The 16,204-nt window shown below is 34.9% G+C and overlaps 3 protein-coding genes across 4 annotated transcripts; 1 reads left to right on the top strand and 2 right to left on the bottom strand.

Annotated features, from left to right (window-relative positions):
- Positions 1-184: 184 nt before the first annotated feature.
- LOC145605997 (uncharacterized) lies at positions 185-2,547 on the bottom strand. The gene is made up of 3 exons (XM_081662061.1): positions 2,409-2,547; positions 1,242-1,538; positions 185-538 (listed from the first exon to the last, which is right to left on the bottom strand). The coding sequence occupies exons 2-3, from the start codon at positions 1,458-1,460 to the stop codon at positions 425-427; spliced, it is 333 nt and encodes a 110-aa protein (XP_081518187.1). The 5' UTR covers positions 1,461-1,538; positions 2,409-2,547; the 3' UTR covers positions 185-424.
- Positions 2,548-4,323: 1,776 nt separating this feature from the next.
- Positions 4,324-8,240, bottom strand: LOC145605727 (uncharacterized). Its single transcript, XM_081661796.1, has 8 exons — positions 8,117-8,240; positions 7,488-7,859; positions 7,229-7,314; positions 6,634-6,712; positions 6,483-6,542; positions 5,937-6,058; positions 5,740-5,811; positions 4,324-4,903 (listed from the first exon to the last, which is right to left on the bottom strand). The coding sequence occupies exons 2-8, from the start codon at positions 7,857-7,859 to the stop codon at positions 4,801-4,803; spliced, it is 894 nt and encodes a 297-aa protein (XP_081517922.1). The 5' UTR covers positions 8,117-8,240; the 3' UTR covers positions 4,324-4,800.
- Positions 8,241-10,614: 2,374 nt separating this feature from the next.
- LOC145605422 (expansin-A13-like) lies at positions 10,615-15,376 on the top strand. 2 transcript variants are annotated; one of them, XM_081661470.1, is made up of 3 exons: positions 10,615-10,986; positions 11,101-11,155; positions 14,854-15,376. In XM_081661470.1, the coding sequence occupies exons 1-3, from the start codon at positions 10,668-10,670 to the stop codon at positions 15,158-15,160; spliced, it is 681 nt and encodes a 226-aa protein (XP_081517596.1). In that variant the 5' UTR covers positions 10,615-10,667; the 3' UTR covers positions 15,161-15,376. The 2 variants fall into 2 exon arrangements, with proteins under 2 accessions (XP_081517596.1, XP_081517595.1); XM_081661469.1 differs by having other exon boundaries at positions 10,616-11,155.
- The last annotated feature ends 828 nt before the right edge of the window (positions 15,377-16,204 follow it).

Here is a 16,204-nt window from a genome sequence, read left to right on the forward strand (position 1 = left end):
ATCTCTGAAAGAAGCCAAATAGTCTCCGGAGGACTAACAGGCTAATTTCAGTCACTCAGTACAGGTCATCAAAATCTAACCGTTCTGTTCTGACTCCCTGAATTATTTGACTCATATTTGGTATTGCATTGGTTTGAAGTTTATGTATGAAACTTCAAAAAGATGAATTTCAATAAAACTGCATTGACTAACTTTGCTCAAGCATAGCTTCTCTCATACAGTGTTTAGTACAATTGCATTACCAGGTTCCACTAACCTCAAACAAGGGTTCAGTACAAGTGGTAGAAAACGGACAAGAGCACAGTCAAACAGCTAAGCCAGTATTCAGCTTGTCAACATTGGTCTAGGTTCAATAGGTATACTAGTCTGCTTATTATGAAGACAGTGAAAAATGAATGGAAAGTATGCATAATATATGCAAGTGTCAAGACTTATAAACCTCAGGAAGCTGAAGCCCTACACTGGCAGCTGATTTTCCGAGTATCCTTTTCATCTCATCTGATCTGTCCACAGCAATGTTGTAGGAGAATAGGAGCTCCTGAAAGAAAAACGAGAAGATCATGATAAAATTAGAAGATCAGTGCACCAATTGATGTAGATATTATAGCAGATAAGCAAAAGATATACAGAAATAAATAAATAAATAAAATGGCAATGTTTAATACAGTATGGTTGATGTGATAAGGTGCATAAGCAGTCATAGGTCAACAATATGAGCTGAACATATTCACCAATATAAATAAGATTTCAGATGAGATGCATAACTGATATCCACAAACTTTGTAGATACTGTTCTTCGATTGTTCATCTATACGATGAATCAGGACAACAGTTCATTTATACATTCTTCCATTTTTACTACGCGTTATTTAGAATAATGATTTACTGAACAAGTGAGCCCCCAAGTCATTAACCCCCTGGATCAGGCTTCATTTGTCTAGATGGCCAGATGGGATTTTAAACATAAATAAATAGCTTACAAATAGCATCAGAAAATTAAATGTGAAAGGTCTACTCAAGTTTTGTGCAAGTTATCGGATATGAAAACCCAACCCTCTAGCTGAGATTTAAGGGACTCTGGCAAATGAAAGCATCCCATGATAAAAGAGAAGACAGAAGAATTTCCACAGGTATAAAGATATACTAGAAACAAACACAGAAGAAACAAGTGATGGCTTCTTCTATAAATGTCTAATTGTTTATAAATGAAATTCGACTTCACAAGCTCTAGAATCATATACCTTGTGATGATGGACACTATTAAGCAAGAAAGTATAATCATTTGCAAGCTTCAGTTTATTCTGTATAGATGATGGATCAGACAATTGACGGTTCTTCTTAAACTCTTCCATTATGTAATCACTGAAGTGCCGCTTGTAGTCCTCCTGTCCAATGTGCTTCTTCGCAGATTTGAGAAGTTGCCTACAAACTTTCACAGCATGAAGACCTTCTGATCCCATTTCTTTTTCTTTCCTTGTTTGTGTTAATTATCTTCTTGCTCCCCTCCTTTCTAGCACAACGGTACCAGATGAACAAGCCTGTTTTAGAAAAGGAAGCAACCACTGTCAGAAGAACGGAATAATATCCTGAAGAAAATAGCATTAACACAACAGAAATAGGATGAGTTTGGATATCATCACTTCAGTAGATGTAAATGATCATCAGTTCATCTTCGTTTCCTAAACACAACTTGATCCAAATTCAGTGTGCATCTCTCTCAAAAGAAACCATATAGATGACAGCCAAATTACAATGTAGTTATTCTGAATCATGAATTCATGCTACTCTGAATGTATCTAGATCAAACACTAATATGGGAATCGTTTATTCAAAATACTCAGGTTATTTCTATACATCAGCACTCAAGCAATCTAAACTATCAATAAGATATAGCCTCTGTAAATGATTCATCGAACACGACACGACCCGACCAACATAACATCACATACAACATACCCTGATTAATCACATTGACCCAACCCCTCAAAATTAAGGATTCGCCATCAGTTCCCCAATATTCCATTTCAAAGGTCACATTTTTATAGTATGATCCTAACATTGAAGGGTTAGGAACCAAATTCGACTCGGTTATCAAATAAGGCTCAAAAAATTACATAAAGTTGTTCTTGCTTAATAGTATCGATGTAAATCGCTGGTTATAATCATTCATAACTAGAGTAATTATAACAAGTAGTTCAATAATCCGCCTTAGAAGAACCCTAAATTGACTAATTAATAATTTTAACAATTACTAAGCCATTGAACAAGCAAACATTAATTGAACACCGATTAACAAAACCTGTTAATTCTAATTCGCCCCAAATAAACAACTAATAAAGCAATTAGACCAAGCTGAAATTGATATACAACGATGAAAAATAAATTTTAAAAAAAAATCATCATCTTACCTTAGGAGCTGCTTTAATGGAGGAGAGAAAGCTTAGAAGCCACTTCAATGAAGGAGAGAACTCAATGAGAGAGAGAGAAGGCTTTCAGAACAGGGAATTAGGAACCTTCCAAGTTACAATTACGGGTTATTGCCCTTATTGGGGTGGGGTGTTAATGAGCATAGCCAGTTCGTGTATGGTTCGAGTTCGGCTCGAAATTTACGAGACAGATGTGTTGTGGTTCCAACCCAAGTTGTAATACTCATATGGGCTCTTTTCATAGACTTGTTAAGTCTTATTTTTTTTTGTCCATATTTGGCATGACTATTGTGGCTTCTCTTGGAAGCTTTAGATGGGATATCTTGTGGCAAACAAGTGACCAAGCAAGCAGCTAATGAGCTGAGTATAGAGAAAGTTAGGGCTCTTTTACAAGAGCTTCCACCTTCGGACTTTTCCGGGCAGCCTTTACAGAACTGGTTGTTGTCGAAGTTTCCACAGTTGGATCGTCTTCAAATTTTGACAGCTTACTCCTGACATTAAGGGCTTTATTTTGGAAGGTTGTATCGTCGTGTTGATCTCTGGTTAGGTCGAAATCGTCTTCGGACAAAACTGCTATCTTTTGAGTGAATTCTACTCTTTTGCTCTCTAACTTTGATCTTTTATTGTTTGTTGTTGTTGGTGGGTTGTTAAACCTTGTGTAGACTGATTTGGGCTTATTTTACCCTCAATTATCAATAAGAGAAGCTAGGGTGGACTCCTTACACGGTCCCATGGTTTTCATCCTTCACATCGAAAGGGTTTTTCATGTATAATCTTTGCGTGTTGATGATTGTCGTTTCTTTCGATTTGTTGGTGTTATTATACTTTTGCTACTGCCCTATTGTTGTCTTGGTTGTGTAGTCTTGGTTGTGTAAGAATTCGGTTTCAATAGATTGAATTTGGGTTGATTGTCTTGTGTGTGACTGACATAGTGGGTGTCGTAGTGACCCCCTTTCGATCCCTACAAGATGAACCAACAAAACTTAGCTCAATAAGCTCATACTCAAATTTAAACGTAGTAAGTATTTACTTTTTTGTATTTTATTTTATGTACTAGTATTATTATACGAGTATCTACTTTAAGTAATGAGTAAAATGTATGAGAAGTTAGAAATATAGCACAAACATAGTTGTAACATAAAACTAAGTTCTAATTTTTAAAGTGAAGTTGAGTTTTATACGATGTAGTAAGTTGAGATTTAAATTGTTAAGCTTGACAAAGCTTGTAACTTTGCTAAAGTTTGAATGAAAGTATGACAAGCTAACATTGCTCACTGTTGCCTCACTCGATTGTCCTTCCTAACAGGGGAAATTTGGGAGTTTTGGGATACAGAATCACGTGTTATTCTTAGAATTCGTTTACTTTGGTGAAATTCAATGGTCAGTTTATATTCAGATTTTATCCAAACCCAAAATCATGCATTTTGGCAGATTGTTTATTGAATTTAGAAATAAACTAGTCAACTTAGAAGTGATCAAATGTTGAGTTGCTAAAAGTAAGCTAATTTGGTGCTCATTTGTACCACAGTGATTATTAGAGTTCTTTGAGCTAAAAAAATAAACCTTCAAATCATTCTACAAATGAGTATCTTATGGTGAAACCCAACCTTTTTGGATTATGGCTACTAACAGGGATTTTGTTGTTTAGTTTTAGAATAAAAAACTTTCACCTTTTATTTTATTTTTTAAAGTTTAAGGAGCTACACTATAAAAAGCAGTAATTTATTCACATACACCTTCTGTTTGATATTGTTCTTAGTTGCTATTTTTTAGACATTTCAATACACATCTTCAAACATCAATATCACCAATAACATATTTTTAAATTTATTTAAGTTTACTTGTTTTATTTTGAAACTACACATGGTAGTGAATTTTACAAGACCTTGCACAAACTCATAGTGTGTTTTCTTATACATAAATTAAAATATCAATAATGCAAAATTGATTGTTACTTGTTGATATTTATGTGGCTTGTCAATCTCACATATGAATTTCTGCTGAAGGGCATCCTAAAAAAACCATTAGACACTGTTCATTTCACATCTTGGATGATACTACAAACAACTTTATGCAAAAAGAAACTTTAATTCTGCATATCATAATCTCTGACTGATGTACAATGCTTCACCATTGCAGAAAGCATGTTGAATGACATATAAGCACTCTCGTTCTACTTTGATCCACAATGTCACAGCATGCTTGAATTGGTGTCTGGTGTCACGGAAATATCCACTCCAATATTGGCAAGGGCTCCAAATACAAGGCGACATTTGCTTTGGCTTTTCAGAAATATCTCGATAAATGACTTGCAGAGGCATACCTTCATACATCATAACAAACTGTTACCATACACTCCTCCTAGATAGGCTCGTCATATCTTGTGCACACTATAACCAGGATCTTCTACGGTCAAGCTTTCCTTCCAATTCTCGAATTCAGATCCACCAAAGACAACTTGTTTTATGCCAACAAAACTGCCCATATGGAACACCAAGCACAAGAGTTAATCTAAACAGTTGACATAAATCCTCTGGTATATATGAAGGAGAATAGGTGATGCACAATGTAGTGCAATACCTTCAAGCTATGTTACTCAGACGCTCTTGTCAAAAAAAAATGTTACTCAGACACTGGTTTGAGTATTAGGTGCGGGTAAATATCAAAACAATTGTTACACAAGAAAGTAAAAATCAGACACGACACACTATCCTAGAAATGGACATGATTACAAGGACACGAGTCACACGACATATGCGGTACATGTTCATATTTAGAAGAATCTGTGTGAGTTAAAGCATACAAATACATGCACACATCTTAAGTTGACTTGATAGTTAATTTTTGTTAAAATACTTATATGAAACCTACTTGTGAAGACATATCACACTTATTCTTATCTTCATTCTATTTTTACATTTTTTTTTCTACAAATATGAGGTTCAAGATAGTTGCAGTATATGAGTGAGCATGGAGTGTTGTGTAAGAATTATATACCCTTGTCAGAATTTCGATTGTTCGACATGGGTAGGAAGACAGCTGAAAAGCCAAAGTAACATAGGCTTTACGTTGTCAGAAAAGAATAACATTACTACATATGTACATAAAAGTATATAACCTCTAGGCTCCTTTCCATTATAAATATCTTATATTCTCCATTTCCATCATCAGATTCTCATTTTGCAGTAATAAGATTACATAAACTAATAAATAAATTCGTCTAATCCCTCACATATACATAAACAAGGTCCATGATATGACTGAGACTTTAACAATAAGATAGATGGGGAACTGGGCAAGGTAGAAGCCTTACTCAGAGCTTATCTGTGTCAATGCATTCAATAGAACATCCAGAAGCAGCGATTCACTTGTCCCAATATCAACCCTGGCAGCATATTAAGCAAAAATAAGCAATTACACCACAAATATTATAGAACCTTGCAGTCTGTTACAAGTAAACCAGAGTCAAGATCAAGCATAATCACTTTCAATTTGAATTAAACTCCGTACCATATTCGCGCCACATTGTCTTGAATCTCAAGATCCCCTATATTATAAAAGGTGGTCGGATCAACATTCGCTCCTTGGATAGCGTCATAACTTAGTCTTTTGTCTAATGGAGATTGTGATAACTGCATCAGAGACAGAAAGCTTTTGAATTAGAAAGTACTGTAAAGTCTGTAATTGTAACCTACTGACAAGTAAATTTGGAGGGCATAATTTTTCCTCTCTATGTATACTAGTAATTGCATTAAGTTAATCCATTCAAAAAAAATCAATTGCATTAAGTTGATAATAACTAAAGAGAGAGGCCTTTCTGATGCATGAAACAAAACTTTGTTATCAGGATGTTCATGAACCAAAGAATTCAAAGAATCATCAGGAGCATGAATACTTGATAATTCATGCAACGAAATAATAAACAAAGCTAGTTTGTATATACATCAATGCGTGCACCCAAGAACAATTGAACTAAGAAACTGCAGAAGTATCATCAACTTTTGGCAAGAGTACATATCTCTAACATTACACTATGCTCCTGAAGAAAAGCATTACCTGCATATTCAGTGAATTGCAACCACCAAGACGTCCAATGATGTGCCACGACCGAATAACCTATAAGCAAACATAATTATATGAAACTACTTCCATTAAACTAGATTCATTTAGCATCATATACCCTGACTTTTGAAGAATAGTGACTTACATCGCATATCAACGAAACGTCTTTTTGTAGTGGAGAATTGTAAAATTCAAACCATATATATGAATTTGTGAAATCAAATCTGCCAACCACCAAAAAAACTAAAATGAACAAACCTAATCCATGGTTATACAAAACAAGACATCATTGCAACAAATATTACAGGTATAAAAAAGAACAATCGCTGATTGAGACGTTACACTGTTAGCTTTATCAAGAAAACCAAAAACAATATGGGAGTAATACAGCACAAGAAACTAACATGTTACCACTTAACAGATAATCATCCCGCATAGGTTAAATACAAGCTAACTCAAAAGTTATTCAATATTGTCTGTTACAAGTAACCCAGGACCCCAGGTTAAGCAAAAGCCAACAGATATTGGACTACAACAGACTAGCAGACTAGTAGTTTGGACTTGCACCTCAAATATGATAATTTTGCCCTAGTGTGGAATGAATTTGTACAAATTACACATTACACACTCCCCTTACTTAACTATGAATCTGCGTCTAAACAACACATGAAACATAATCAACAAACGGTTACTATAAAGCAGCTTTGTATATAATTTCAAATAAGATAGCCCAAACTTACTTGTTGAATGTAACTTTCATGGGTGAGCCAGAACCAGTTTTAACCTGCAATATCTTGTTCTTTTTTTTCCTCAACCTTTCCTCCATCTGAAACATCATTCAGACCACTAAGAACTCGAAATCACATAACAACCCTTACACTATTTCTCATTCATCACTCAATCCAACAGTAATTAATCAGCAAAAGTCACCTAAAAAGTATACATATTGATACACACTAAAAGCTATAAACATAAGCTTCATAGGAAATTCAATCTTACTTTGGACTGAGCAGTATCCGGATCATCAAGGCAGTTACCAAGAATTTCAGCAAATTCCGGGTCCCGGTCATAGTCTATCTCTTCTCCTCTCTCCCTAAACCTCTTCTGAGGTCCATCAAGCTCCTCCTCATCATCCAGTACCTCAAATTCGCTCTCCGAATTTCGGGTTATCAGCTGTTTCCTACACCCTTTCTCCAAGAACAAGATTCTACAACCCCAATTTTGGGCCTTATAATTTCTGGGTTTTGAGCATTTCCAACTTGAATATCCAAAATTTGGAAAAAGGGTGAAATTTTTATGTTGAAAGGAAGCTAAGCAGCCTGCAGTCTTGGCTAATTCTAGAGGGTTTCCTCCATGACACATATGCAACATCTTCAAAGTTCATGCCGAAAAAAACTTACTTAATTAGAAATTGTAAACATTTATATAAACTAATAAAACCCAGTTTTAATCGATTTAGGGAAGTATGGAAAGTTACACAACATCAAAAACAGTGATAATCATTAATAAACAATTGTACAAAACCCAAAGTGCAAAATGAAAAGTATAGTTTAGAGCAAAGATATAGAAAATTAGAGAAATTAAGAGCATAATTGAATACAGTGTGAAGAAATGTGCAGGGAAGTTACCTTTGAGGAGTGAGAGGGGAGATGAGAGCACACTGAATGGGATGAGTTTATAGTTTCGTTAATAGGAGTAGAAGATTATGGTTTTTCATTTTTTTCCTTTTTTTATGGGAAAGGTCGGTTTTACAAATATGATGAGTTAAAGCAAAATATTGTCCTAAATTTTAGTATTTGTGTGCTTTTAGTCCCTCAACTTTAAAGTGGGGCAAATTGGTTCCTCGGCCACCCAAGACTTGTACTTTTTGACCATAATAATGGGCTAATAGCTAAGTATCAATGAGTCAAAATTTAGGAAAAGAGAGCCTTTCTCAGCCTCTACTAACTTGAGTCATTAATGACTTAGTCAGCAAAGTTACGGGACCAAAGTTGATGGACTAAAAGCACACAAATACTAAGTCGATGGACTATATTTGACTTTACTAGGGTATCCTACGCGCGCGATGCGCGCGGAGGGGCAAGCTCTTGCGGAGAAGTTGTATTGGCGTGTATTTACACCTTTGGTTAGGGTGGTAGACATAGTAATTTTAATACATACTACTTGGCTTATGTGCATATGTGGTGAATTTGTAGAATTATAAGAAAGCCATCAAAATCTTTTAAGACAATTATTTTTTAAATCTTCAAAAGTTTGACAGTGTTATTTCAAAATTATTATTATTATATAATATTTAATTGTTTTCCATCCCTTCATATTTTTAGCGGCCATTGTTAGTTTAGAACTCTTAATTGTTGTGCATGTTTCAATAGTACTTAGTATAATATTTCTATCGTGTTTTTCTTCAAATGAATTTATTTGTGAGCTTTGGTCATATGGAGTAACAATATGTAAACAAGTTCTTAAATGTTCTACGACGACAATCTAATATCTATATCAATACTAAAGCAATAACCAATTAGTTATATTTTTCATCTTAAATTCTCTTCATAATTAATACCATTTTTTTTTCTACCACTGATTTCCCTTGATTTTAGGATTTTTAATTCTTTATACCTCTTGATAACATACGCCTGCTCAAATATCACCAAACTATTTAATATATGAATCCCATTCAAATTCTATGATGTTGTTTATATGTACACTTAAAAAGCTAATAAACCACATGGTGAGGGATAACTTAAGTGGTTAGAGCTCCTCTCCCGGTCCAAGAGATCTTTGGATCGATTCTCATCATCCGCCCTTGTGGCTCTTTAAACACCAAAAAACAAAGCTAATAATAAACCTTAACAATAGTTGCAATTAAAAAACGACAAGATTTTTTGTTTTTTTTTTTTTTGGGGAGGGGGGATGATAAGTTAGTAGGATTTTATTCCAAATCAAAGTTTGCAAAAGTTAAGAGACTTTGCGGAAATAAGAAGAGCAACTATGAAAAAGTAAAAATAAACAGTCACTTGGTAATAAACCGTTTCATTGTACATACAAATTTTTTCTTTTTAAATAAAATAATAAACCTTAACAATAGTTGCAATTAAAAAACGACAAGATTTTTTGTTTTTTTTTTGGGGGGGGGGATGATAAGTTAGTAGGATTTTATTCCAAATCAAAGTTCGCAAGAGTTAAGAGACTTTGCGGAAATAAGAAGAGCAACTATGAAAAAGTAAAAAATAAACAGTCACTTGGTAATAAACCGTTTCATTGTACATACAAATTTTTTCTTTTTAAATAATAATAATAATAATATCATATAAGTGTAAAGCATTAGAATTTTTTTATTTTAAAAAAAATCATTACAAATTATTTGTTAACAAAAACAAAATTTATTGATGATATGTTTAATGATAAAAAAAACATTAAGTATATTAATGATAGTAAACATATTAATGAGGGTATTAAAGTAAATACACATTTTGTACACAACTTTGTACATAGTTTTGAGGGTTTGTACATAGTTTTGAGGGTATAATTGGTAGTACACTATTCCTAAGAGATGTTTTCTACTTTTTATAAGGTAGGGAAATATGATGGTGGGGGGTGTATATATAATAGTCATTGTACATCCGTTGAATATCAAACATAACTTTAAAGAATGTAAAAATTAATTTCAATAAACGTGAAGACAAATATTCATTAGAGCGAGTTTTCATGTTCTTTAAAAAAATGTGAAAATTAATTCTAAAAAACGTGAAGTTATACTTAATGTTTGTTTAGTTGACACAAGTTCGCATGAACTTTCAAGTAAACATTCATCCATATTTCTGACGAACTTCACTATTCTTCCATTATTTAGACTTAAATTGTTCTTCCCACATTTCCGAATCTAATAACTTTAAATGTTGAAATTATATTTAAACAAACAAATCATAAAGTATATTTACAAGGTATCAATTCCAAAACTTTGATCTTTATACAAAGTGCTCCTAAAGTAGAAACCATCTACCACTCACTCTCATAGTCTCATTCTCTCAACTTTGTTTCTCACTCAAAAAGCTACAAAAAGACAAACACATTACACACATTCAAACCCCACTAAAACAAACAACAAACAACAAACACCCAAACAAACAAACTAAACCTTCATTCATTCCCATTTCTCCCTTTCCCTTTCTCTCTCAAATCATGCCATTACATTCACACTCCCTCTTCCCACTCATTCCAACACTCCTTCTTCTCCTCCACCCCTCCATTGCACACTACAACCCACCACCCTCCTCCTCCTCCCCCCTCCTCTCCCAATGGGAGTCAGCGCGTGCAACATACTACGCCGCGGCAGACCCCCGCGACATCGTCGGTGGTGCATGTGGTTACGGCAACCTCGAAAAAGCCGGCTACGGCAAAGCCACTGTTGGGTTGAGCACTGCTTTGTTTCACAAGGGTCAGATCTGTGGCGCTTGTTTTGAAGTTAGGTGTGTTGAGGATCTTCGGAATTGTATTCCGGGTACTTCTATTCTTGTTACTGCTACTAATTTTTGTGCTCCCAATTTTGGGTTTTCTGCTGATGCTGGTGGTCGCTGTAATCCTCCCAATAAGCATTTTGTTCTTCCTATTGAAGCTTTTGAGAAGATCGCTCTTTGGAAAGCTGGCAATATGGCTGTTCAATATCGAAGGTACATATTTATTCTTTTGGTATTTTGGTTGTTTAAATGTAGACAGGATTTGATCCGAGGTATTGGGTATGAGTAGTTTCGCGAGACTTTAACCAACTAAGCTAGTTGACATACGGGTTGGTTTATTTGTGGGTTTGTTTTGTTTAGTTGATGTAGCTTGATTGAAAGTAATTAGGTGGTGCAATTGAAAAAGGTATATACTTATATTATATCCACTCTTATTCTTTTGGTGTTTTGGTTGTTTAAATGTAGACGGGATTTGATCCGAGGTATTGGGTATGAGTAGTTTTGCGAGACTTTAACCAACTAAGCTAGTTGATGCACGCGATATTTGTGGGTTTGTTTTATTTAGTTGATGTAGCTTGATTGGAATTAATTCAGGTGTTGGAGTTTGATTTTTGTAAATAGGTAGTGCAATTGGAAAAGGAGTTTTGTGATTATGGTTGTTGGGAATTTATGAGAGGTTGTAATCATCAATTGTATGTGTTATAGTGTAATTGTCTTGATAAAGATGCTAATTGATTGTAGCTTAGTTGCATGTTTTTCGACCTGGGTTCGAAACTTCTAGGCTATGTTCTTTCACTTAACCTCCTTATTTGAACTTGTTGTGGATTGAAATCATTGATCTTAACTTATTTGAGCTGATGATGAAGTAAAAAAAGTAGGGAGATTAATACCAAAGCTAGTCCTTGATAGCATTATCAAATTTCAGAACAGTGATGACTCTATGGGATGTGTAATTGTAGACTATGTTCTTTACATGTTGGTTTTTTTTAACCCCCTATTGCTTGTGAAATACAGGAATTTGTGTAAATTTGGGTTTGGGTCTGGTGGAAAAATTTAATCCAAATTTAATCCACAGCCAATGAGCCAAGTGTAATATTCCTTGATACAAATTTACCTTTTTATTCAGTTACTTCCATCCTGTATAATATTACTATATGATGGATTGCATATTATGGTGCTTTTACAGAGCCTTCATAGAAGAGTCGTAGTCATAGTGCTCGTGATATTATATTATTGAACTTCATTTGGTGGCTTATTGGATACCCTTCCTTAATGCTTGAACTCCTTTTGTGGATCATCTTCATTGTTTTATTGGGAGGAGGAAAAGTTGTAAACAATGTCCAAGCACCTAATTTCACGAGGTCTTGTAAAACTAAGAGAAGTAAAGATGAAGAGTTTTTTTTATTGGGATAGTAGCCTAGTGGGAATATATACCAATAGCTGATGGAAGCACAACTTCCACAATTATGTCTTCTTTCATGAATTTCTGAAGAAATAAGTTAGAATGGAACTTGGTGTTGGAAATTAGAAAGCAAAAATAATAGAAACACGTTGAATTAATATGCTGATGCTTTCTAATTCATTCAATAATAGAAAGTTAGGCCATATAAATAGCCTTTACAAGATAAACCAAATAACTAAAACAAAGCAACTAATTAGGAAGTGGGTACTCCATGATATACTCCAACTACTTAGTTAACAAGTCCACTAACACCCACTAACAATAGGTAACACATGACTAACGTACTTAATTTGACTAATTCTAAATTAAACAAATTTAAACTAAGATATTTATCCTAAAACTAAGGAAGCTAATTAACCACAAACTTGAAGCACTAACTTCAACACTTGGGAGTGGCTAGGAGATGATTCAAAAACTCTTACAGACGAGGTGACCTTGAAAGGATGAAATTGCTCTCACGTTATCAGCTATGAGGCTGAATTCTCTTGTGTTTCTTTAACAATTTTGGTATACAGCAGAGGGAAAGAGTCTGGCATCTGGTGAATGGAAGCTGATTTGGGGCAATTCGGTGTTCTCTGAATGTGCTAAATAAAGAGTTTAAGACCCCTGAATTAAAAATCTTGGGCAGACTAGAATTGCCTTTAAGTTCGAAATTTATCAAGAGATTGGTAAAAATATATGGCTAGTATGCTCTAGCTGCATTTGTTCTGCCCAAATGTGCCCAAATGCCAAGATACACCTGCAAGTCCAAATAACCTGCAAGCAAAGCCTAGGCCCATGTTACGAAAATCTATCCTAGCCATACACTATCCATGCCCAATTCATATTAAGTTGAGCAGTTATTTTGTTGAGAGTGCTAATGCAGATATTGGGACATGAAGAAGTTGGGTTTGGAAGAGTATGTTTGAGGGGATCATGGTTGGCGAGTACAAGATGTAGCCGAGCCCATACATGAGATTTAAGGCTTCAGTTGTCAGTTGTTTGTCTTCAACATTATAGGTGAAGAGTTGTAAAGCCAAGGGGAGTGATAGAAATCATAGAAGTTTGATTCAGGGTAATGTGGTGTTCTTTGTAGATGCTAAAGTAAGACATACTGTAATGGACTGATATTACTCGGTGTAATAACAGTACAACGAAGGATAAAACTCAGAAATTTGATTAACAAATTAATGGTTTTACAACGATAGTAGTAGGTTTAGCCTACAAAGCTCCAATAGTGACTTTAGGTCACAACTCTCCTAAGAAACTACTCCCAAAATTCTGCCTACCCCTCTACTCTAAGCTACAACTATTTATACTACTACTACAAAGCATTATGGCACAAAGCCTTAATTACTACATGTACTACTCTTGTCCTCTTACTATTTTAGTGCAATAACAAACAAACAAATAAAGGTGCTTTGTCCCCTGTTTCCTTCTGCTGCTGCTGCCATGGTAAGTTGTTGTTGTTGGTCTGCCCCTGCTGCTTGCTGTAGGTGAGTGTCACGGATGGTGGTGGGAGTGGGTTCATTGCACATACTTTCAGAATTATAGATCTTGGTTTGACTAATATTGTCATTAAGATGATATATGACCATTATAATCTAGCTTCCATTTGTTCTGCTCAAATGCCAAGATACACCCTGCTAGCCCAAGTGGCCTGCAAACTAAGCTATGGGCCTATGGCCCATATTAAGATATGGTCAATATTAACTACTCTTTTAAGGAACATTGCCTTTTTGCTTTCCAGACTACTCCAGTAGAGATTATTAAGAGTGGCAGCAGTGACCATTAGATCTTTTGTGTGTGTGTGTGTGTGTGTGTTATCCGTCTACTGGGACATCAATGCAGTAGGAAAAAAAAAGAACAATTTATCAAATAGGAAAGTACTTCACAATTTTGGTAAAATCTTTAGCAGTCTATGTATTGCATTCTTAATCTGTTTGATATGGAGTCATGCTTGCTTAATATAGCAAAATGACCTTGTTATCTCGTCTCTTTTTATGTTCTTACAAACTGAGTTACATGTGTGCATGGAACCAGCTGGTGGTCTGCTTATATTCTTTCAGAACTCCTCTTTAAGAATGTCTTTTACCTCAAAACCACACCAGTTTGTTGTGTTTCCATGTAGTATATCTTTTTCACTCTGCAGCAATTTAATTCACATATAACAGCTAGCAATTCCATTTTATTGCTTCAGATGTACAGCATGTACTGGAATCCAATACCCATTCATTATCAACTGCCTTCAAACATATAAATAAATTTTGCCCTGGTTTGACAAATTGAATTACTTTATATTTCGATGTAGAGAATTGCAATTAGATGCAGATAGTTTAAACTTTAAACCAGTAGATCCCAAAAAATTCAGCTTTTCTCCTTTTTATACCATTTAAATTCTAAAAGATCTATGCAGCAAATTCCTTTTTCCAACTGCCTGTTTAAGTGTTTGTCCTTCAATTTTGGGCAGGATCCGATGCAGAAAGGAAGGAGGGATTCGGTTTACCATCGATGCATCTGGAGTATTTATGTCTGTACTCATCAGCAATGTTGCAGGGGCAGGTGATGTTACCGCCGTAAAAGTTAAGGGGTCACAAACTGGATGGCTTCCGATGTCAAGGAATTGGGGACAGAATTGGATACTCAATGCTAATTTGGAAAAGCAGCCTCTTTCATTCGAGGTCACTACAAGTGATGGGGCTATTCTCAAATCATATAATGTAGCTCCAAGGAGTTGGAAAACTGGCCAAACATTTGAAGGCAAACAATTTGATTAGAGGGCTACAATTCGTGATCTTATACTACGAAATTATTGGATTAGAGTTCAGTTGTACTTCGTATAAGCTATTCTTGCTACCACCTTCATTAGTTAGGTTAAACTAAAGAATGAGCCAAAGGCTTAGGATAAATTCTAGATCTCTGTATCATTGTATGTGGATGTACACTATTCCCCATTTTTGAGATAAATGGAATTTATGGTTGGTAGGCCATTGCCATCTTTTTTACTCATTTATCTTTAATACAGTACTTTGCATTACAACCTGGAAATCGAGCTCGACACTAAACATTACAACCTGGACATCGATCTCATTACTTTGCAATACAACCTGGAACTCGAGCTTAATAGTTTGCATTACAAGTTTACAATCTGGTAATCGAGCTTAGTAGTTTGCATTACTAGTTTACAACCTGGAAATCGAGCTACATAACATAGCTTCCTCCGCTGAAGCCAAATTTGAAGCATGCTTCAGGGCCCTGAAATACGTCAGGGGATATGATTCTACTGAGCACAACACCCTTGCTCAAACACGAAAACACGGTACGGCTAAGAGGGTATGCACAGGAGACCTGAAGTAGAAGCAGCAGTCATCTCTGTAATGTTATGTACTACAGTTTGCCAAAAAAAACCTTATCAACAGTCTCAAACTGATTGTAATCCTGAGCTCTAAATCCTATGCCTATCATGGATTTGACTAAGCACATTTAGGATTGAGCCGTCAACCCACTTTTAATTACAAATTTTTCTCTAGACATTGTAAAGTTTCATGTTCAATAAAATCCCCAAAATTATTACATCTACATTAATTTCAAAATATACTCTACTTAACCGTCTAAGCCAATTACCAACCATGTTATCAATATGTAAAAAAAATATATATATATAACTGAAAAGCACAAGGTTTAATATTTTTGTAAAAAAAAAAAAAAAAAGATACTTAGAAAATAAATTCAATAAGTATTGAATATGACTATTATCTCATACCACCTAGGGATGAAAGGCTCACACAAATTCATCGTATGATTCATGAAAACTATTTTAC

This window comes from Chenopodium album, chromosome 22 (genome assembly GCF_948465745.1).
Source record: "Chenopodium album chromosome 22, dcCheAlbu1.1, whole genome shotgun sequence".
Taxonomy (NCBI): Eukaryota; Viridiplantae; Streptophyta; class Magnoliopsida; order Caryophyllales; family Amaranthaceae; genus Chenopodium; species Chenopodium album.